Genomic DNA, 22,390 nt, shown 5'->3' with positions numbered 1-22,390 from the left:
TCTGAATCTGCACCCATTTTAAACCCAATTTTAAATAGCGTTTTTAGGCTTCTCACTCCATTCCGGTAATTTTCCTTCGATCCACCATGTTTTCATCATTTGGGCTCCATTGTAGCCCTTATACGGTAAAATTCCCGAAGTTATATGGGTTTTGTTCGCATGTTAGACACTCATTTTTTATTTACGAATTCATAGAAAGAGGAAGTTTGAGAAAAATTTTAAGCAATGAAGAAGAAGCAGCGGAGTTAGATTGGAGTAAGAGGCTAAATATTGTTAAAGGAATAGCAAATGCTTTGTCGTACATGCACCATGACTGCTCTCCTCCAATGATCCACCGAGACATTTCCAGTAACAACATTCTGTTAGATTCAGAGTTTGAGGCCCATGTCTCGGATTTTGGCACAGCTAGGCTGTTGATGCTTGACTCCTCAAATTGGACCTCATTTGCAGGCACAATCGGGTACACAGCACCAGGTGCATATCTTAATTTCTTTTACTTTTATTGTACTATATCAATTATTTTACTTACATTTCATATAATTTAGCCATGGAACAGAGGAAAATCCTTTGCTTCAGAGGCGTTCTAGAAAAAAGGAAAAATAAATAAATGTTGCAATTTGTGATTGGATCATCTAAAAAGCGATTCACTATTTCTATATATATATATATATATATATATATATATATATATATATATATATATATATATATATATATATATATATATATATATTTGTAGAGTTAGCATACACAATGGCAGTCAATGAAAAATGCGACATCTATAGCTTTGGTGTGGTCACACTCGAAATACTAATGGGAAAACATCCAGGAGATGTTGCCTCATCTCTTTCATCGTCACCTCCACCAATTGAACGACAAACACTTTTCAAAGAAGTGATCGATCAATGCCTGCCAACTCCTAAAAATAAAGATGCTGAAGGAGTGATCCATGTTGCTAAACTAGCACTTGCGTGCCTGAGTGCAAATCCTCAATCTCGGCCAACCATGAGACAAGTTTCTTCAAAACTGATGGCCCAGTGGCATCCATTAACAAAGGCATTCTCTGAAATAAAATTGGGAGAAATTTTGGTCCATGATGGTATCAATGCCTAAGCTTGTAGAAAGATCATTGTACTAATTTTTTTTTCTTTATTCAGTCTTTCCTCTGCTGCATGCCTTGTATTATATGTTTGGTTGGAGTAAAACTGTTATATGCCTTGCACAAGAAGCAATCGGACTTGAATTTTGATGCGCTCTTTATTATGTACATAACTTCGAAAAAATAAACCAAAAGGAAGACATATAAATAATTGATTGGATTGTAAAATCAAGTCATGGTCTAGTTCGAATTGTGAATCGAATTAGAATCAGCCCGAATCAAACTGTCAAACTCGATGTTCCAACTGAATTTCATCCCAAATGTAACATGGCGAACATGGAAAATTGCTTAGTGGGAGAAAAACTAAAGTTGAAGAAATGAGTACATGTAACAAGCGTGCGAGTTTTGACAAGAGATCATTTGGTGATAAGTTGTTTAATCAATCTCAAAGTTCTTCAGCTTCATTTATGGATGACGAAACTGCAACAAACATGGATTCAATGCCAAAATTAGTAGAAAACATTTTGCATTAATGAGGATGCAAAGAGAGGAATAGTAGTGATACACTAGAAATACTAGATTGGCAGTACTAGAGGCTCGGATTAGAAGTCTTGAAACAAAAATTATTAAGCTAAAAGCAGCAAGATTTGGCAACATGTTTTTGATACTGTGTGTCCGCAAGTGCACGGGTCACAGTAGTATAGTTTTAAAAATTGATATCGATCCCACAGGGAATTGTGCTTAAATTGTAAATAAAAGTATAAGCTAATTAGAATGACAAAAATTAAAAGATATTAAAAATAAAATCTAAAAATTAAAATTAAGACAAAAATTAAAGATGTAAAATGAAATTTGGAATTAAAATTGGTATTTGAGGAATTAAAACTAGATCAATCAATTAACTAAAATTAATTAAACTAGATTACCAAAAATTAATTTGAAATTTCTATTTATGAAATTAAGAAGAATTAAATCTAAAAAAAAATAAAGTAATTCTAGATATTGGATTTAAATTGGAATTAAATTTAAATTGGATTTAAATTGAAATTGCTATTTATGAGGTTTGGAGAATTTATATCTAATTTCAATGAAAAATAAATTGATTCTAGAGATTGGATTTTTTCAATATTGTTTGCATGTGATTTTTCCCTAATTTAGCCAAACACATGAGAATTGCAATTTTGAGGGAAATCAATTCTTAAATTTTTGAAACCTTTTTCAAGCATCTCAAAATTGGTTTTCATTAAATCAAACCCTGCTTTCACTAGATTTCAAATCTAACAAAAACCCAATTAATGCTCTAATTGATTTTTGGAAAGTTCCCCTTAATCTTCTTAGCTTATTTCTAACACCAAGAAAATAAAGTTTATTGCAAGATTATCTATCCCCAATATTCACTTTTCAGTCCATCTATTAAGGATTAAAACTTAACTCAATGAGGGCCCATTCATCAAGCATGGAAATAAGCACACAAGCAATAAATCAAAATATAACAATCTTCATTTAAATGGCTAAATCAGTTCAAAACCACAAAACAAATCAATATTTACAAACCCATCTCTAGAATCTCAATCAACTACTCACAAATCATTGTTTAAAAATAAACCCAAATGAAGAAATGAAGAAATAATGGAAATGTAAGCTTAAAGGGTAGAAAAACCGATTTGCAGGATCTCTCAGAAAAGTGCGTAAACGTGATCCTTGCTGGAAGAAGATGCAGAAGATGCTCCCCTTTTCCCTCTTTCTATCTTTCTAAAAATGCCTCCCTTGCTCTCTATGGAAAGAAAGTGATAAAGGGCACTATATAGGCAAGGGACCGTTTCTAGAATGGGTAAAAGGGAAGGATCCAGAGAAAGTGAGGTAAAAGGTCGAGTAACGGAAATGCCACGTCAAAAATTTTCCAAGAAAACGACATAAGCCGGTTGTGTCGCGGTTGTGTCGCTCGGCGTGAATATTCGACGATCGACACAACCTGCGACATAAGCAAATTCGGTTGCCACAGTTGTGTCGCCTCGCCATTTTTAACTCAACTTCAAAATTTTTGCAATTCGACTTTAATCTCCTCCAAATGGCTACTCTGATCAAAATTCATCAAATTTCTCCAGATTTAACCTACAAAGCAAATAAATTCCAAAAATTAAACTAAGAAATGTGAAAATTGTAAAATTGACTAAATATATACTAATATCTAAAATAATAGCTATGAATAATGGTAAATTATGTGCAAAAATTACTCCTAAATGATGATCTAAAATGCATGCATCAGTTTTAAGTAAACCTATACAGGAATGAGGATATTCTATACAGATTAATGCGATAAGGTTTATTTTAATTTTTTCTGTTATTATTATTTAACCTTTTCTCATGTGAAAACGGCAGTAATTATTAAATGCAAAAGCCTTCAGTATTTAAACTCATTATTTGGGTTATTTTGTTTTTGATGCATAAAAAAAAAAAAATTTGTGATTTTTTAGGCCTATTTATTTTGCAATCTATATAATTGATATCTATGTCTATAAATATAATAAAATTGGTCTCAAAAAGAATTTCACCAAAAAATAATTAGTGAGGTTTTATTAGATTTTTTTTTCTATTTGTCCATTTGACCCCTATTCTTCTAACAATTTTACAACATCAATGATATATAATGACATATAAATATTAATAGACCTATAAGGTATTTAATAAAAAAATTATGACAACAATTATAATTTAATTAATACTAAGAAAACGAAAAGTTATAGTTATAAATTATAAAAATCAAAGTAACCTTTTTATTTTCAGCTATAATCATAAAATTATATAATTAATTTTTTATAATGAAAAAATTTATAACAATAATTATAATTTAATTAATATTAAGAAAACTAGAAATTATCGTTACAACTATATAAATTAATATCACACATCAAAAATTAAATTAATCATCCCTAACCATCCCTAAAACAAATAGAATATATAATTTTCAATTAAGATTTTCTGTTAAATTTACCAAATAATATTTTAGTAACTAAGATTTTTAGTGCAATCGCCTAGGAATTAAGACAGCTAAATTTTACTAAAATAATTTCATTAGCACCTGAATGTAGTAAGAAAAAAAAATTATAAGATATAAGATGAGATATGGTATTTAAAATTAAGATGAGAAATGATATAGTTATAGTATTTATACTATTATTATAGTATTTAAATAAAAATAAAATATAATTAAAATTAATAACTAAATTATGTTTCATGTATATATCTTAAAATAAATTAATTTTTATATAAAAAAAGAATTTTTTTTTTGTCCAAAAAAAAATGAATATATTGATTATATCAATACTAAAGAGAAATATTAATTTTAGTTTACCCTAGGTAGGAAAATCAGAAGAAGATAATAAACAATCTGAACAAGTACCACTAAAGTAATATTCAATCTTATAAAAATTTATTTATATACATTTTATTGATGTCTCATTATTTATTCTTTATGTTCATTTTCAATTTATATTTATTGTTCATATTTTCACAATTTTTTTACAAATTATTCTTAAAATATTTTAAATAAATTAAGTATAAATATATAAAAAAAACTATATAATCATATTTTTATTCAATTAAATAATATACCAATATTAATAATATCCACTCAACGCGCAAGTAAAATTTTAGTTTGCATAATTTATAGCACTTTGACTATCATTAGATAAGGTAATGAATATGATATCTGTAAAAATTATTTTATTTAAGTCTAAATTTAATTAATATTTATATTATTTAAAGTCATTCTAAATCTGTTTAAAATCTATTATTAACTACTGAATCTTTCTCAAATCGGATTATTATTTTTCAAATAATACATGAATTTATTTAATTTTATATATTTTAATTAATATTTTATATAAAAAATATTTTTAATCAATAATTTTTATTTTAAAATTTTAATAATTCTATAAAATGTGTTAATTCTATTTATTTAAAATATTTATGTATAAAAATTATTAAAAAATATATTTTATATTTAAGTAGTTATATAAATAAAGTATATAAAACGCGAACCGTATCCAAATCTATTAGGAATATTATTGATCAAATTAACTTAATTCAAATTTATTTACATACCATACAAACTCAATTCGACTGAATTGGGTCGGTACCCGCCAATGCCATATCTGGTTTCATATCTAGCCATTATTTAATGATAAAAGAGCTCGTTACATAATTGCCCCTGATCGACTTTGAGCCTCTGAGCCTGTTGACCGTCACAAGAGAGAGAAAGAGCAAGCAATCGATTTGTTTGTGCAACTCCACATGCGTTCTTCTCAGTCTTTTGCTTCCATTTTCACTTTCTGAAAAGCTCTCTGTTCCTTTTGGCTTTGTTTAACTATTCATTTCTCCATGTTTTATCTTTCGTAGGGTTGGTTTTGTTGCAATAACTCATTACCCAGCAAGAGCAAAACAAGGAGAGAAGCTATATCTTTGATTTCCCTCATTTTCTCGCGAAACAGACAGAAAATTTCTGCAATTGGTTTAAAAAAAACTCCCATTCCCTACCAGGTACCTTTCTTTCCACTTTTAGGGTCGATCCCTTGTGAAATAGCTTGATAACCAATGATTGCCAAACCTTAGGATATCCGATTTGGTGGGTTACATCATTTTCCTTAGAAATCCAAAAATATATGAGTTTTCAATGGGAAAATAAATGCTATATGTAATACCATTACCGTGAAGAAACTTAGTCCCTATTGATACCTGACACAATGCGGGACCAGACAGAAATTATTGTTGAAAAGAGAGAGGAGGTAATGCTATCATCTGCTAGAAATGCAAGTCCAACCCTAAGAACAGCCCATTTTCTGAATCCTACTCGGGCTTCTATTAAAGCGCTAGTCCCCAAAAACCCTTCACTCTGCCCCTCTACTTTGCCTCCCACTTTTGATCCTGAAAATTGGCCTATCGATGCGACGTTCTATGGTTGGCAAGAGCCAACAGCGAATTGGAAATCATGGGTTCGTCACATGGAAGGTATGTATGAGCCTGTGTGGAAAAGGGCAGGCATTCATTCAGCAATCTTGAGTTCTACTTACAGGGTTCAAAGAGACTATGACTGGATCATTGGCCTTGCCGAAAAATGGTGTCCTGAGACCAACACATTTATCTTTCCATGGGCAGAAGCAACTGTGACACTAGAAGATGTGGTCATTTTGGGAGGGTACTCTGTTTTAGGGTCCCCTTTTTTTTCATGCTCTCGTGAAATCAGGGAAGATAAAGAAATTGAAGATAAACTGAAAGAAGCTAGAAGTGAAGTAGGAAGGGGACTAACTCGTGGGGTCTGCCAAATTGGATGGATGGAGGAGTTTATGTTTAGTGGCAGTGAAATAGAGCACGAAGCATTTCTTTCATTGTGGTTGGAAATGTTTGTTTTCCATGATTCTGAGAACACACTTAGAGATTGTATATTTCCTATTGCAATCCATTTAGCGAAAGGGGAAGTTGTTGCGCTTGCTCCTGCAGTTCTGGCTAGCATATATAGAGATTTGGGTTTGTTAAAAGCAACAATCGTTGCTGTTACTGAGTTTAGGAGAAGAGACTATGCTGATATATTAGCAGTTGCTCTATGGTCGCCACTTCATTTGGTTCAACTTTGGGCATGGGAGAGATTTCCAGCCTTCCAGCCACAGGCCAGTTCCATCAGAAATGGTGAACCCAGATCAGCTCTATGGGACAAAGTCAAAAGCAGGAAAGTTGAGAATGTGAGGTTCGTGTTGGACTCAGCAACAGAGACTTTTTGCTGGCGGCCTTATGCCACGGGAAGATATGGTCTTGAATTTTACAAAGAGAAAGAAGAATGGCGAGAACTGGGATCAAATCAAGATTTGTTGTCATTTGCTCTATGCTTGAGAGTGTCTGAGCTGGTTGGTATAGGTTGTATTGAACAATATCTTCCCCATCGAGTGGCAAGGCAGTTTGGATTCGATCAGGATATTCCTTGTGACATTGCTAAATCTAACGGCATCCCAGAACTTGCTTGGATCAATTACATTAGGCCATTTAGTGTTACCAAATTGTTTGTTCCATCTCCATTCTTTGTGCCTGATGTTACTATAAAATACTTGAGGTGGTGGAAACAGTCAGAGTTGGATTCGCATGATCTGCTCAAGAATGCAATAATTGCCGCTGTGCGAAGAAAAAGAAGCTCAAGGAAAAGATCAGAAGGACTGCCAAAGGCTTGGATAGGAAAGAAGGGAGATAATAATGTAGGTATTTTTCCTAGTCCTTCCAATGCAAAAGCAAATAATGGAGCTCTGTCTGAGGTGAAGTCACTACAGAAACCAGTAGAATGCATTATGAATCTCAATACTGAAATAGGCAGACCAGTAAGAGCTTTGGAAAATCAAGCTGGGATTCCACGTTGCCATACTCCTAGCAAGAGTAGAGTTGGAGGAGAAAACAGTGCGTTTGAGGTACCAGGATTGGCACTTGAATCTCGGATTGCCATACTTGAGAAAGCTATCGCTGAGCTAAAAGCTGCAAGATTTGGCAGCAGGTTTGAGAAAAATTGTTCATAAAAGGGCTCCTACCGACTGTTTAGGGCGTAGCAGTTCAAAGTATTTACTTGCTTTAGTTTATTTGGTTCAGTGCATGGTGTATTAAGAAACGTTAAACTCTGTAAATGTAACGGCTGATTTGAGTACATTAGCATAGTATCTGGTACAGGAAAGAACAGAATCCCGCGGAGTTACAGCAATATGGAAAGCACAAAAGAAAGAAATTAAAATGCACTAATACAGTATATGCGATTGCTTTTTCTTAATTAAGTTTAATTTTCTTTTCAGCCTAGGTTTGATAGACAGATTGATATGCTTTTTGCTGCACAGCTATTGCGTTTGCTCCATTTGCTTTGCGTAGGTTGTCATCTTTAGATGGTCTAGAATCGAAAGCATTTTGGTAGGTTGCCAAGCATATCAGGATAGTTTCAAGTTGTAATTCCATTAATGGAGAGGACATAAAATAATAATAAACTACGAGAGTTAATCTCAAACTCTACAAATAATGAACTTATTCATAAGAATATCATCCCGAGCTGGTGACTCTTTGCTAGAGAATCCAAATTCATAAAGATTGTCAGTCGATCACTTTTTCCTTGACAATTTTGGTATAACGGTGGTTAAGACACCGTGGCTGGACGTAAAAGTCACAAATTTTTAATCTTGCAGACATGTTTAAATAAAAATATCATACGTATAGTCATATAGAGATAAATATCAAAGAGAGCCATAGCCCATTTTGCCTTAAAGAAATTATGTAATGACAAGGTTTGTTAAAATAAAGATGGCAAGTACCTGTCAATTACTGAAATTAGCAAATTTGACCAAGTCTTGTGTCCCTTTCGTAGCTCAATGGGTTTTGAGAAATGATGCAAAGCAATGACATAGAAGAACTTTCTTGTGCCTCCAGAATAACAAGAATCTCTTCCAGGGCTAAGGTTTTCAGCAGGCTAAGCAGATCATCTCCCGATTGTCAACCCAGTTCTTGAATTGAATGCCTTTGCTTCTTTTTGAGACTGAATCTTTCCAAGTCTCAAACAGGCCAACATGTATATATCTATGTCTCAGTGATATATATTTTATCAGATTCAAGATTTTGACGGTTGTTGAATTAGAGGGAAGGCAAGATGAACTGCTTTCCATGTTGCATATCAGAACAAAAACTCAGCAGAAAAGCATTGAAAAAAAAGCATCAAGGAATATCAAGACACGAAAACTTTAGCCTCTTTTGCAAGCATCTCACTCAAAAGCGGTATATTTTTAAGCTCTAATTGTATATTCTTAAATTTTATGAAAACTTTCAAGAACTTACAAATTCCTTTTTCTTTTTCTTTTCTTTCCTTCCAATTTCACGTTGGCCTTACTTCTTGTTTTTTCAACATTAATTATCGCCGCCAATTTCCAAACCTTTACCTTCTTTGTCAATTTCTACCATTCCAAATGGAGATTTAAGGGTTTATTTGTTTCCCTTTTTTATATTATTTTTTACGCACCTGTGCTTCAAATATAAGGTAATAGTAAATAATGCTCTTCTTTTATTTGAAAATAACTAGACTAGTTTTTAATGTTCAACCCTCATGTCAATACTTTTGCCACATTGTCATCATGCCAAATAATCATCCATCAACATGTTTTGCTATTTGTTAAGATATTAGCAAAAATTTTAAAATTTGCAGATACAGTTCATTGTCATTTTAAACTGTTTCCTGTGCTGATAATCTGTATAAAGAAACAGCCAACAGCTAACCAAAACAGCATTTGTAACTTTCCAAGTTGCGATTGCCTGGCCCCATTTAAAAGTAATTAGTGGACCAAACTACTGTTTACCGCATTTAAGGAGCCAAATCTAATTGATGGTAGTTCACTCTGCAGATGCCAGCAGAAGAAGGTATATAACTGAAGAAATCAAGAGAATTGGAAAGGGAAATATATCTGCTGACGTTTCCACATTCCTTGAGTTATCTGCAGCGACTAAAAACTTCAATCCTGACAATCTGCTAGGAGAAGGTGGTTTTGGGAGTGTGTACAAAGGGCAGCTTGAGAAAAAAAGCCAAGTACTACTGCAGTATACTTCTTTTTTCTTTCATTTTTTTCTTTCTACTAATAAAGAAAGTATGTAAGTTGAACCAATGATTGTTGTGCTGTTTTCATTTGCTTAGGTTGTTGCTGTGAAGCAATTCGACCGAAATGGATTTGAAGGAAACAGAGAATTCCTAGTAGAGGTTTTGATGTTGAGTCTTCTTCACCACCCTAACCTTGTGAATCTAGTTGGATATTGTGCTGATGGTGATCAAAGGATTTTTGTTTATGATTACATGCCCAATGGCTCCCTTGAGGATCACCCTCTTGGTATGTGCAGAGTAACTTCATTTTGATTTCTTGCTTTTTGACTGGTTAACATAGACTGCAATGCATATCAAATTATAGCTTAGATCATAAAATGGGTGAAGAGCAAGCTTTAGCAAATTTAACTTTTCAGAATCTGTTTCTTCAAACATTTTCCGTAATATGCTGGACTTCTCTTTCCAGATTTAGCACCAGGCTAAAAGCCTTTGGATTGGAAAACAAGGATGAAAATTGCTTCAGGAGCAGCAAAAGGACTTGAATACTTGCGTGAAACAGCGAAACCTCCATTGATATACCGCGACTTTAAACCATCAAACATATTATTAGATGAGAATGTCAATCCAAAGCTCTCAGATTTCAGTCTCGCTAAGCTTGGTCCAACTGGAGACAAGACTCATGTTTCCACCAGAGTGATGGGAATCACCTGAGTATGCATTGACAGGCCAATTAACTACAAAATCTGATGTGTACAACTTTGGAGTTGTGTTTCTGGAGATCATCCCAGGAAGAAGAGTTATCGACAATTCGAGACCAACGGAAGAGCAGAATCTAGTTTTTTGGGTATGTAATGTACAGAATGTTGTGATTCTCCAAACATGGATTGTGCTATAAAATTGCAGGCCTTATCTTGATTGCAATGCATTTCTCTTAGGCAGGCAACACCACTGTTTAAAGACAGAAGAAAGTTACATTAATGGCAGACCCATCGTTAGAAGGGAATTATCCCATAAAGGGTCTCCATCAAGCACTTGCAGTTGCAGCTATGTGTCTCCAAGAGGAAGCTACCACTCGGCCATTAATAAGCGATGTTGTAACAGCCCTGGAATACTTAGCAGTAAAGAAGGGAGAGGAAGGTGAGGACACCAATGACCATGTTAACGTAGCTTCTCTTGATAGTGATACAGAAGCAGATCATACTGAACAGAATAGACCAAAAGATTGATAGTGATAGGAAATGGAACAAGTTTTAATGCAGCTTGCTTCTAATTTTTTTTTTTTTTTCCCATTACATTGTAGAGACAACCATTTTTTCAATACCCAGATGTCATTTTTACCCTACCTTCTTTTTGTTTTTGGCTTTGGTTTTGTCACGACCCAACCTATGGGCCGGACCGGCACTAGGACCTGGGCCAGCCTAAAGCCCCCGAGGCCCGTAGTAAGCCTTAACTGTTCATTTACCCAATTCTAAGGCCCATTGGGCCCAAATTCAAGAAAACAAACGGACAGAGTCCGGCCATAAAATGGACTTTCCAACGGGGAGTTTTCGACTCACCCGACCTGTAAACACAATATATAGTCAATTGGGGAGCTCAGCTCACCCTCCACATACTCATCAACATAAAATAAATGGGAGCTCAGCTCCCTCATCCAATCCATCAAACATGCATAGCACATTTAAGTTTACAGGTCCAAAAATAATAATTTAGTTTACAGACCCAAATCAAATAAACATTTCTAACACATGCGGAAATTCTAAGATTTAACAAGTTTATACAAACAGTAGTAATCGACCTGCGAGGGAGAAAGCAGGTTAACCTCAAAAAAATATCCTCCTGTGGCCTGTAAAAATTTTTGAACAGGAGTGAGCGTTCGACTCAGAGTAATAAATCAATTTTAACCATAATATCTATAAATATCTGTATCTATTTCACCATGTTGCGTTAAATGCAACATAAACTTCTTATTCACATCATTGCATCAAAAGGTAATTTGGAGCACTCACACACCTGTAACATCATTCATAGTATATGGGAGCTGATCCCCTATACAGCTCTCTTAAATCCAATCTGGTGCCAGCGAAGAACTCAGCTCGGACTTCCACTTAAATACCAAATCGGGGTCCCAGCGAAGAACTCAAGCCGTGTCTACCCGAAGGACCGGGTCCCAAATAAGAACTCAAGCGTGTCTACCGTCCTATCCATAGTCCACACCACATCACACGCACGCCAACGCACGCACACCGCCTCCAAATTACCAACACCATTCATGGCACTTTAACATGATTATGAATGCAACATAAATCGTGCCTAGAGTTTAACTACATAAATATATGCATATAAGTGATGCATGGGCATGCTGAACATATAATAATATCGAAATTATAATTAAAATTAATATTTTACTCACAGACTTGACGACAAATCACTGTGGTGGCTGGGCGGAGGAAGAAGGCTGTCCCGGCTCACCTGACAATCATATTACAATCATTTAATACAAATGACTCAATACAAATCAAGAAAAGACCCAAATCGTCCTAAGTCGTGCGAAAATCCGTGAGTCCCCTATACCTAGGACCTAACCAACTGAAAAAGGGTTCAAAACACACTTCTATACTCACAATCCATATATCCACAACTCAGTCATATCACACAGCCCCTCCTGGGCCCACCAAACCAATCATTCATCACAATATGTAAAATTTCAATTTAGTCCCTATAATTGACCATTTTTGCAAAAACTGCCCAAATCAACTCTAAAAATTCTAAAACTTTGCCCCGCGGTCCTTAGCAATATTACTAAGCTATTGCAAAAAGAATCGTAATTTTCTAAGCTACCACGAATATTTTACGGATTTTTAATCCTATTTAAGCACTAGAAAATTATGAAAAAACAAGGTTCGGGTTTACCTTTGCCGATTCCGACTTCGGGGACGCGCTCGGGACGTCTGACAATGGGGGGTAGGCAAAATCTCGGCCCAATTCGGAGACTTTTCCAGTGCAGATGCATTCGCCAATTTCGCAGACCCGGTCAACTGTCGAATTTCCGCGAAATGAGAATACCTACACGAAGCCCAATAATAATATATAAAAAATCAGGGGTGTTACATTCTTCCCCCCTTACAGAAAATTCGTCCTCGAATTTTACACAAGACAGAATAAAGCACATGATTATACATTGAACAAATAAGGGTACTTGCTACGCATGTCCCGTTCTGACTCCCAGGTGCACTCTTCCACTGACTGACTCCTCCACAAAACCTTAACCATAGGGATCTGTTTTGATCTCAGCTGTCTCACTTGGTAGTCCACTATGGCTACAGGCTGCTCCTCAAATGTCAAATTCTCTTTTAGCTCTATCACATCCGGCTGCAGTACATAAGAAGGATCGGGAATGTATTTCCTGAGCATGGAGATGTGAAACACGGGATGAACGTGAGAGAGGTTGGGTGGTAGCTCCAACCGGTAGGCAACTGCTCCAACTCTATCCGTAACCTCAAAATGTCCGATATACTGAGGTGCCAACTTGCCCTTCTTTCCGAATCTCATGACTCCCTTCATTGGAGATACCTTCAGGAATACATAGTCGCCCACTGCAAACTCCACATCCCTCCGTCTGGGGTCTGCATAACTTTTCTGTCTACTGAAAGCTGTCATCAGTCGTTCCCTGATTAAAGGAACTACCTCTGAAGTGTACTGCACTAGGTCTACATCATGCACCCTTGCTTCCCCCATTTCTGTCCAACACAGAGGAGACCTACACTTTCTTCCATATAGTGCCTCATAGGGTGCCAACCCTATCTTTGGAGTGATAATCGTTGTTGTAGGCAAACTCCACTAAAGCTAGCTCATCCCATTGACCTCCAAAATCCAAAACACTCATGCAAAGCATGTCTTCCAGTTGTTTGGATTGTCCTTCAATTTGTCTGCATGCGAGGGTGGAAAGCCGTCTTGAAGTTCAAGCGTGTGCCAAGTGCCTCCTGTAACTTTCTCCAAAACCGAGAAGTGAATCGGGCCTCTGTCGAATATTATGGAAGCCAAAACTCCATGCAATCGACTATTTCTCGAATGTAGAGCGGCGTCTTGTGCCCACGAGTATGTAGTCTTTACGGTAAGAAGTGGTGATTTGGTCAAGCGGTCTACAATTACCCATATCGAATCATATCCTCGCGTGGTACGAGGCAACCCAAATCACAAAATCCATAGTACTCATTTCCCACTTCCATTCTCGGGATAGGGAGCTCTTGCAGCTTCCTTGACGGTCTCACAGTGTTCAAACTTCACCTTCTGACAAGTCAAGCACTTGGACACAAAGTCGGCTATGTCTCTCTTCATGCCATTCCACCAATAGCTATCTTTCACATAATGGTACATCTTGGTGGAACCAGGGTGGATACTGTACAGTGTATAGTGTGCATCGCATGATTTCATTCCTGAGGTTGTCCACATCGGGCACACATAACCTAGAACCATGAACTAGGGCGACATCATTGGCAAATCCAAACTCACCACCTTCACCTTCTTTGTACTCTTTCTATAATTTTCATCAATTGTTGGTCTCGTGGCTGGGAAACTCTAACTCTGTCCCGCAAGTCTGGCCTCACTGAAAAATGAGCCAACAATACCCCCTCATCTGAAAGATCTAGGATTAAACCTTGATCCATCAACTCATGTACTTCCTGAATCAACGGTCTCTTCTCTGCTGAAATGTGCGCCAAACTGCCAGAAGATTTTCTGCTTAAAGCATCTGCTACTACATTGGCCTTCCCAGGGTGGTACTGGATGGTGCAATCATAGTCTTCCAGAAGCTCCATCCATCTCCTCTGTCTCAAGTTTAAATCCCTCTGTTGGAAGATGTACTTCAAACTCTTATGGTCGGTGTATATCTCGCACACTTCACTATACAGGTAGTGTCTCCAGATTTTTAGTGCAAAGACTACAACCGCCATTTCCAAATCATGGGTGGGATAGTTCTGCTCATGCCTCTTCAGCTGCCTTGAAGCATAAGCCACTACTTTTCCATTCCGCATCAAAACACACCCTAGGCCAACTGGAGGCGTCACAGTACAGGTGTATCCTTCACCGCTCATAGGTAGTGTTAACACAGGGGCAGTGGTTAGACACTCCTTATCCTCGTCATTATAACTGACTCTATCGAGCTCTCTTCCTGTCCTTTGCATCTTATCCACTTCCCTTTTCCTATTTTTGGTATTGTTGGTATCTTTTCAACCTGCTGTACTTATTCCTTAATTTTAGTCCTATCTCATCCTTTCACCTTTTCCTTCAAAGACGTCTATCCCATCATCAACTTTAACTTTCTTTTTATTTCTTAGTCTTATCTTGATTACTAGTTCCATTACTTCGAAAATTCTAACCTTACGGCTTATTCCTGCCAGCACATTCTTCACCTTTTGTAACACTTATAATTAAACATAGAAAATTCGTTTTTGTAACCCCTATCTCAACTTAACTATCAGAACATTATCATTCCCTACCAGCCTTAGTAGGAAATTGCTCATCCTGGATGGATCGGAGCTCCAGAAACTATAAGTTCCATCTCGAACTAACACTGTGGGAAATGTGTGTCATGCCTTAATTCTAAATAAGATACTTCACGTGTTTATTCTCCTTAATATAATCACATATACTGCCCACAACTTTCCAAACTTCAACCTCAAATTACCCATTAGCAATAATTTCATCTATTGAAACTCATCCACAATTAGTATTTCCTCCAGCTCATAGTTTAAAACAATGCAAGCCTTAGTAGCTAACTCAATTTAACTCCTGTCATTACTCTGTTCGTCCTTTCATACTTAATACTAGGTATGCACTTACTGTCATTCTCATATCAGGAAATTATGTATGAATTTGTGCCTACCAAACTCTCAATAACTAGGTCTCCTTGACTCAGTTTCTATTCCTTATATAACCTTCTAGAACCAAAAGCACAAGCTAAACTTGAAAAGAAAGAAAAATATCTTCTTATATTCAACTATGCCAATTGTCCATATAATAACGTTTAACCTATTTTTCTTGGTCTTTCTCTTCAAATTTCATCATCTTTTAGCACAATTGTGCTCTACCTATAAGACATCATCTGCACGAACCCTTTACCGTACCATTTTCCTTCTTGACATGATATTTTATAATTTATTAACTTTACTTATACTCGACCTATGATTCATATCTATCATCTTTTATATTTTGCCCTTAAATATTGTTGAATACTGAAAGATTTCTCTCACTAATAAATTCTTCCAACACTAATTCCACCCTTATCTAGGGTCATTAATTTGATCCTTGAACTTTCTAGTGATTTATAACCATCCAGACTTGTCACTTTTCGTTCTACCCCTACTATTGTTCTGTCTTTATTGCTTCACTACAAAGTGATTCTGTTGATCACACTAAAAATGTTTGCCTGACATTCATAACGAACCTCTAAATACCTTCTCACTATCTCAAAAGTCTAACCTAAAACCTATGTGTCATTATCTATCATTCTTTTCCTCTCATCATACCTATTTGATCCCTTAGACTAACTTTTATTCAACTTACTGCTTACTAACTTCTCTTTCTCTACCTATTTAGGTAGTCCGCAATACCATCGCACACCTTCTAACATTTACTCATTATTATTATATTCCATACCTCCATCACTTTTCTCACTAATGTGGTCCCATTTTGGGTTTTCCATCCTTGTCATTCTCCTTGCCAAGAATAACACTTAGCCTATCCTATATCTTAACTTTGTTCCTTTTATTATGCGCTCTTTAGGTTGTCCTTTCATTTATTTCCTTTGTCTTACCCAAAATAGAACTTGACTATTCTATCCTGGTTCCATTCTTCTTCCTAACATAACAATTTGTACTTGCTAACTATATCTTTCGAGTCTCTATCGCGTTATCATAGGTCCTGCTACTCTCAGATTTGGTCCTTTGACCACTCTAGCTAGTACTCCCACGGCACTTAGATTATATTGCATCCGCAATCAATTGCCCAAACTTTCATTGCACTTTCTTTATCCATTGGCCTTCTGTGATTTATCTTCGCTAATTTATTACTCTTAACACTATTATTATTATTATTATTTTCCATGTTTACTCAATTCCAAAACTTAAGATTTCGGGCACCCAAACCCGTCATCCAATTCAAAGGATTTACATCCATCGTGATCTGATTATATATGATTACTATAATGTAAATTGTATCCTCTCCAGGATACCCGAGCCAACTACTCTCTACCACACTCTACAGTCCCATCTGGGACACTATTCCATAAGTCATCATTATCAGTAATAACCTTCGATCCATTCTGAAAAGATAGGACTATATCCTAACTTGCTGCAACAAATGTACTACATCTACCACCTTGCCAGAACCATGTCAAGTTAATGACTCTTTTATCATATCATAGCTCTATAAATCATCAATTCATAGTTTCGACCTTCTCTAAGTAGTAGAGTTGTACTTTATTCCATACTAATACACACAAGGTATACTATTCTCACTCTATAAGTGTCACATTTACTTTGCAACTAGTCCGAAACCTCTGGTCTGACGGCAACTCTTGATGTAACTCTAGCTCATGCTGGGGTAACTGAGTCACTGACTCTAGTTATCACCCAACTGTGACCTTTCAATATTCTAACTCTAGACTCTTAACCAGGAGTTCCCAACTCCTCTGCAAATATAGAACTCGCTCGCATAATCGTACCAAAGCAAGCCATCTCAAACACCCTCATTATGGAGCACCACGGGATGCACGCAGCTCTACACAATAATCTCATGTCGATCGTAATCAGCTTACAGAGCGGACATCGAGAACATTGTATAGTTACTACGATACGTCCGACGCACTAGGTCTCCTAATTTCTTATCTCTCCTGAATCTTCTATTATCACAAACTTATTCTGACTGGGTCATCTACTGATGACTGCCAGTAGTGGTATCCTCATCCTTATCTAGGGCAACTGTACTTTTAAGACTCACTTTTATGTACTCGTGCCTTGCACGAAATGGGCACACCATTTAAACCCATATAGACAGAAACATATCATTTCCTGGAGTACGTATCCTCATGATAGACCTCACATGTCTACTAACTCTATTTCACATTTCTGTGTACTCCACGAAAATCAAGACACTAACTGAGGTAATCTTATATTTCCCAAGGTATAACGTAGAATCTAGAAACAAAGAATTACAGGAAAAGACGAAACAGAATCCTATACTCCGCATGTGACTCCTAGTAGACTCTTCCCAACACTTAGATAAACATTCCCTAAGAATCTGGAGCCTAAGCTCTGATACCACATTTGTCACGACCCAACCTATGGGCCGGACCGGCACTAGGACCTGGGCCAGCCTAAAGCCCCCGAGGCCCGTAGTAAGCCTTAACTGTTCATTTACCCAATTCTAAGGCCCATTGGGCCCAAATTCAAGAAAACAAACGGACAGAGTCCGGCCATAAAATGGACTTTCCAACGGGGAGTTTTCGACTCACCCGACCTGTAAACACAATATATAGTCAATTGGGGAGCTCAGCTCACCCTCCACATACTCATCAACATAAAATAAATGGGAGCTCAGCTCCCTCATCCAATCCATCAAACATGCATAGCACATTTAAGTTTACAGGTCCAAAAATAATAATTTAGTTTACAGACCCAAATCAAATAAACATTTCTAACACATGCGGAAATTCTAAGATTTAACAAGTTTATACAAACAGTAGTAATCGACCTGCGAGGGAGAAAGCAGGTTAACCTCAAAAAAATATCCTCCTGTGGCCTGTAAAAATTTTTGAACAGGAGTGAGCGTTCGACTCAGAGAGTAAAATATCAATTTTAACCATAATCTCTATAACTATCTGTAACTAATGCACCCTGTAGCGTGAAATGCAACATCAACATCATATTCACATCATAGCATCAAAAAGGTAATTTGGAGCACTCACACACCCTGTAACATCATTCATAGTATATGGGAGCTGATCCCCTATACAGCTCTCTTAAATCCAATCTGGTGCCAGCGAAGAACTCAGCTCGGACTTCCACTTAAATACCAAATCGGGGTCCCAGCGAAGAACTCAAGCCGTGTCTACCCCGAAGGACCGGGTCCCAGCGAAGAACTCAAGCCGTGTCTACCCGTCCTATCCATAGTCCACACCACATCACACGCACGCCAACGCACGCACACTGCTCCAAATTACCGCAACACCATTCATGGCACTTTAACAGTTATGAATGCAACATAAATCGTGCCTAGAGTTTAACTACATAAATATATGCATATAAGTGATGCATGGGCATGCTGAACATATAATAATATCGAAATTATAATTAAAATTAATATTTTACTCACAGACTTGACGACAAATCACTGTGGTGGCTGGGCGGAGGAAGAAGGCTGTCCCGGCTCACCTGACAATCATATTACAATCATTTAATACAAATGACTCAATACAAATCAAGAAAAGACCCAAATACGTCCTAAGTCGTGCCGAAAATCCAGTGAGTCCCCTATACCTAGGACCTAACCAACTTTGAAAAGGGTTCAATACACTCTTCTATACTAACATTCCATATATCCACAACTCTGTAATATCACACAGCCCCTCCCGCCCACCAAACCAATCATTCATCACAATATGTAAAATTTCAATTTAGTCCCTATAATTGACCATTTTTGCAAAAACTGCCCAAATCAACTCTAAAAATTCTAAAACTTTGCCCCGCGGTCCTTAGCAATATTACTAAGCTATTGCAAAAAGAATCGTAATTTTCTAAGCTACCACGAATATTTTACGGATTTTTAATCCTATTTAAGCACTAGAAAATTATGAAAAAACAAGGTTCGGGTTTACCTTTGCCGATTCCGACTTCGGGGACGCGCTCGGGACGTCTGACAATGGGGGGGGTAGGCAAAATCTCGGCCCAATTCGGAGACTTTTCCAGAAGTGCATGCGGCGAATTTATGAACTTGGTCAATCGTCGAATTTCCGCGAAATGAGAATACCTACACGAAGCCCAATAATAATATATAAAAAATCAGGGGTGTTACATTCTTCCCCCCTTACAGAAAATTCGTCCTCGAATTTTACACAAGACAGAATAAAGCACATGATTATACATTGAACAAATAAGGGTACTTGCTACGCATGTCCCGTTCTAACTCCCAGGTGCACTCTTCCACTGACTGACTCCTCCACAAAACCTTAACCATAGGGATCTGTTTTGATCTTAGCTGTCTCACTTGGTAGTCCACTATGGCTACAGGCTGCTCCTCAAATGTCAAATTTTCTTTTAGCTCTATCACATCCGGCTGCAGTACATGATAAGGATCGGGAATGTATTTCCTGAGCATGGAGATGTGAAACACGGGATGAACGTGAGAGAGGTTGGGTGGTAGCCCCAACCAGTAGGCAACTGCTCCAACTCTATCCGTAACCTCAAAATGTCCGATATACTGAGGTGCCAACTTGCCCTTCTTTCCGAATCTCATGACTCCCTTCATTGGAGATACCTTCAGGAATACATAGTCGCCCACTGCAAACTCCACATCCCTCCGTCTGGGGTCTGCATAACTTTTCTGTCTACTGAAAGCTGTCATTAGTCGTTCCCTGATTAAAGGAACTACCTCTGAAGTGTACTGCACTAGGTCTACATCATGCACCCTTGCTTCCCCCATTTCTGTCCAACACAGAGGAGACCTACACTTTCTTCCATATAGTGCCTCATAGGGTGCCAACCCTATCTTTGGAGTGATAATCGTTGTTGTAGGCAAACTCCACTAAAGCTAGGCTCATCCCATTGACCTCCAAAATCCAAAACACTCATGCAAAGCATGTCTTCCGATGTTTGGATTGTCCTATCGGACCGTCCGTCTGCGAGGGTGGAAAGCCGTCATGAAGTTCAAGCGTGTGCCAAGTGCCTCCTTTAACTTTCTCAAAAACCGATAAGTGAAATGGGTCCCTCTGTCAGATTTGATGTAAGCCGAAACTCCATGCAATCTGACTATTTCTCTAATGTAGAGCCGGGCGTCTTGTGCCACGCAGTATGTAGTCTTTACAGTAAGAAGTGGTGATTTGGTCAAGCGGTCTACAATTACCCATATCGAATCATATCCTCGCGTGGTACGAGGCAACCTACCACAAAATCCATAGTACTCATTTCCCACTTCCATTCTGGGATAGGGAGCTCTTGCAGCTTCCTTGACGGTCTCTGGTGTTCAAACTTCACCTTCTGACAAGTCAAGCACTTGGACACAAAGTCGGCTATGTCTCTCTTCATGCCATTCCACCAATAGCTATCTTTCACATCATGGTACATCTTGGTGGAACTCAGGTGAATCTTGTATGATGTATAGTGTGCCTCGCATGATTTCATTCCTGAGGTTGTCCACATCGGGCACACATATCCTAGAACCTTGCACTAGGGCGCCATCATTGGCAAATCCAAACTCACCACCTTCACCTTGCTGTACTCTTTCTATAATTTTCATCAATTGTTGGTCTCTGTGCTGGAAAACTCTAACTCTGTCCCTCAAGTCTGGCCTCACTGAAAAATGAGCCAACAAGACCCCCTCATCTGAAAGATCTAGGATTAAACCTTGATCCATCAACTCATGTACTTCCTGAATCAACGGTCTCTTCTCTGCTGAAATGTGCGCCAAACTGCCAGAAGATTTTCTGCTTAAAGCATCTGCTACTACATTGGCCTTCCCAGGGTGGTACTGGATGGTGCAATCATAGTCTTCCAGAAGCTCCATCCATCTCCTCTGTCTCAAGTTTAAATCCCTCTGTTGGAAGATGTACTTCAAACTCTTATGGTCGGTGTATATCTCGCACACTTCACTATACAGGTAGTGTCTCCAGATTTTTAGTGCAAAGACTACAACCGCCATTTCCAAATCATGGGTGGGATAGTTCTGCTCATGCCTCTTCAGCTGCCTTGAAGCATAAGCCACTACTTTTCCATTCCGCATCAAAACACACCCTAGGCCAACTCTGGAGGCGTCACAGTACACGGTGTATCCTTCACCGCTCATAGGTAGTGTTAACACAGGCGGTGGTTAGACACTCCTTATCCTCGTCATTATAACTGACTCTATCGAGCTCTCTTCCTGTCCTTTGCATCTTATCCACTTCCCTTTTCCTATTTTTGGTATTGTTGGTATCTTTTCAACCTGCTGTACTTATTCCTTAATTTTAGTCCTATCTCATCCTTTCACCTTTTCCTTCAAAGACGTCTATCCCATCATCAACTTTAACTTTCTTTTTATTTCTTAGTCTTATCTTGATTACTAGTTCCATTACTTCGAAAATTCTAACCTTACGGCTTACTCCTGCCAGCACATTCTTCACCTTTTGTAACACTTATAATTAAACATAGAAAATTCGTTTTTGTAACCCCTATCTCAACTTAACTATCAGAACATTATCATTCCCTACCAGCCTTAGTAGGAAATTGCTCATCCTGGATGGATAGGAGCTCCAGAAACTATAAGTTCCATCTGAACTAACACGGCTGTGGGAAATGTGTGTCATGCCTTAATTCTAAATAAGATACTTCACGTGTTTATTCTCCTTAATATAATCACATATACTGCCCACAACTTTCCAAACTTCAACCTCAAATTACCCATTAGCAATAATTTCATCTATTGAAACTCATCCACAATTAGTATTTCCT

At 37.3% G+C, this 22,390-nt stretch overlaps 2 protein-coding genes, 1 long non-coding RNA gene and 1 pseudogene across 3 annotated transcripts; 3 read left to right on the top strand and 1 right to left on the bottom strand.

Annotated features, from left to right (window-relative positions):
* The first annotated feature begins 142 nt into the window (after window positions 1-142).
* Window positions 143-1,248, top strand: LOC110668781 (MDIS1-interacting receptor like kinase 2-like). The gene is made up of 2 exons (XM_058136664.1): window positions 143-474; window positions 740-1,248. Exons 1-2 carry the CDS (start codon window positions 303-305, stop codon window positions 1,111-1,113), a joined length of 546 nt encoding a protein of 181 aa, XP_057992647.1. The 5' UTR covers window positions 143-302; the 3' UTR covers window positions 1,114-1,248.
* A 4,593-nt stretch (window positions 1,249-5,841) lies between these two features.
* Window positions 5,842-7,650, top strand: LOC110668798 (uncharacterized). Its single transcript, XM_021830167.2, has one exon. It carries the CDS (start codon window positions 5,842-5,844, stop codon window positions 7,648-7,650), a length of 1,809 nt encoding a protein of 602 aa, XP_021685859.2.
* Window positions 7,651-8,385: 735 nt separating this feature from the next.
* Window positions 8,386-11,034, top strand: LOC110668788 (probable serine/threonine-protein kinase PBL23; annotated as a pseudogene).
* Window positions 11,035-11,269: 235 nt separating this feature from the next.
* On the bottom strand, window positions 11,270-12,692 carry LOC131173777 (uncharacterized). The gene is made up of 3 exons (XR_009144099.1): window positions 12,603-12,692; window positions 12,103-12,161; window positions 11,270-11,535 (listed from the first exon to the last, which is right to left on the bottom strand). It is a non-coding gene; the product is annotated as an uncharacterized LOC131173777 (long non-coding RNA).
* Window positions 12,693-22,390: the final 9,698 nt, after the last annotated feature.

This window comes from Hevea brasiliensis, chromosome 15 (genome assembly GCF_030052815.1).
Source record: "Hevea brasiliensis isolate MT/VB/25A 57/8 chromosome 15, ASM3005281v1, whole genome shotgun sequence".
Classification (NCBI taxonomy): Eukaryota; Viridiplantae; Streptophyta; class Magnoliopsida; order Malpighiales; family Euphorbiaceae; genus Hevea; species Hevea brasiliensis.
The sequence above is the reverse complement of the archived record's forward strand: the minus strand, read 5'-3'. Positions and strand labels throughout refer to the sequence as shown.

What these genes read in the sequence shown, in the direction of transcription:
- LOC110668798 (XM_021830167.2), top strand. Translation starts at nt 5,842, where the DNA reads ATGCGGGACCAGACAGAAATTATTGTTGAAAAGAGAGAGGAGGTAATG.
- LOC110668781 (XM_058136664.1), top strand. Translation starts at nt 303, where the DNA reads ATGCACCATGACTGCTCTCCTCCAATGATCCACCGAGACATTTCCAGT. An exon ending in AATCGGGTACACAGCACCAG is followed by an intron (nt 475 to 739) that starts GTGCATATCTTA and finishes ATATATTTGTAG; the next exon opens with AGTTAGCATACACAATGGCA.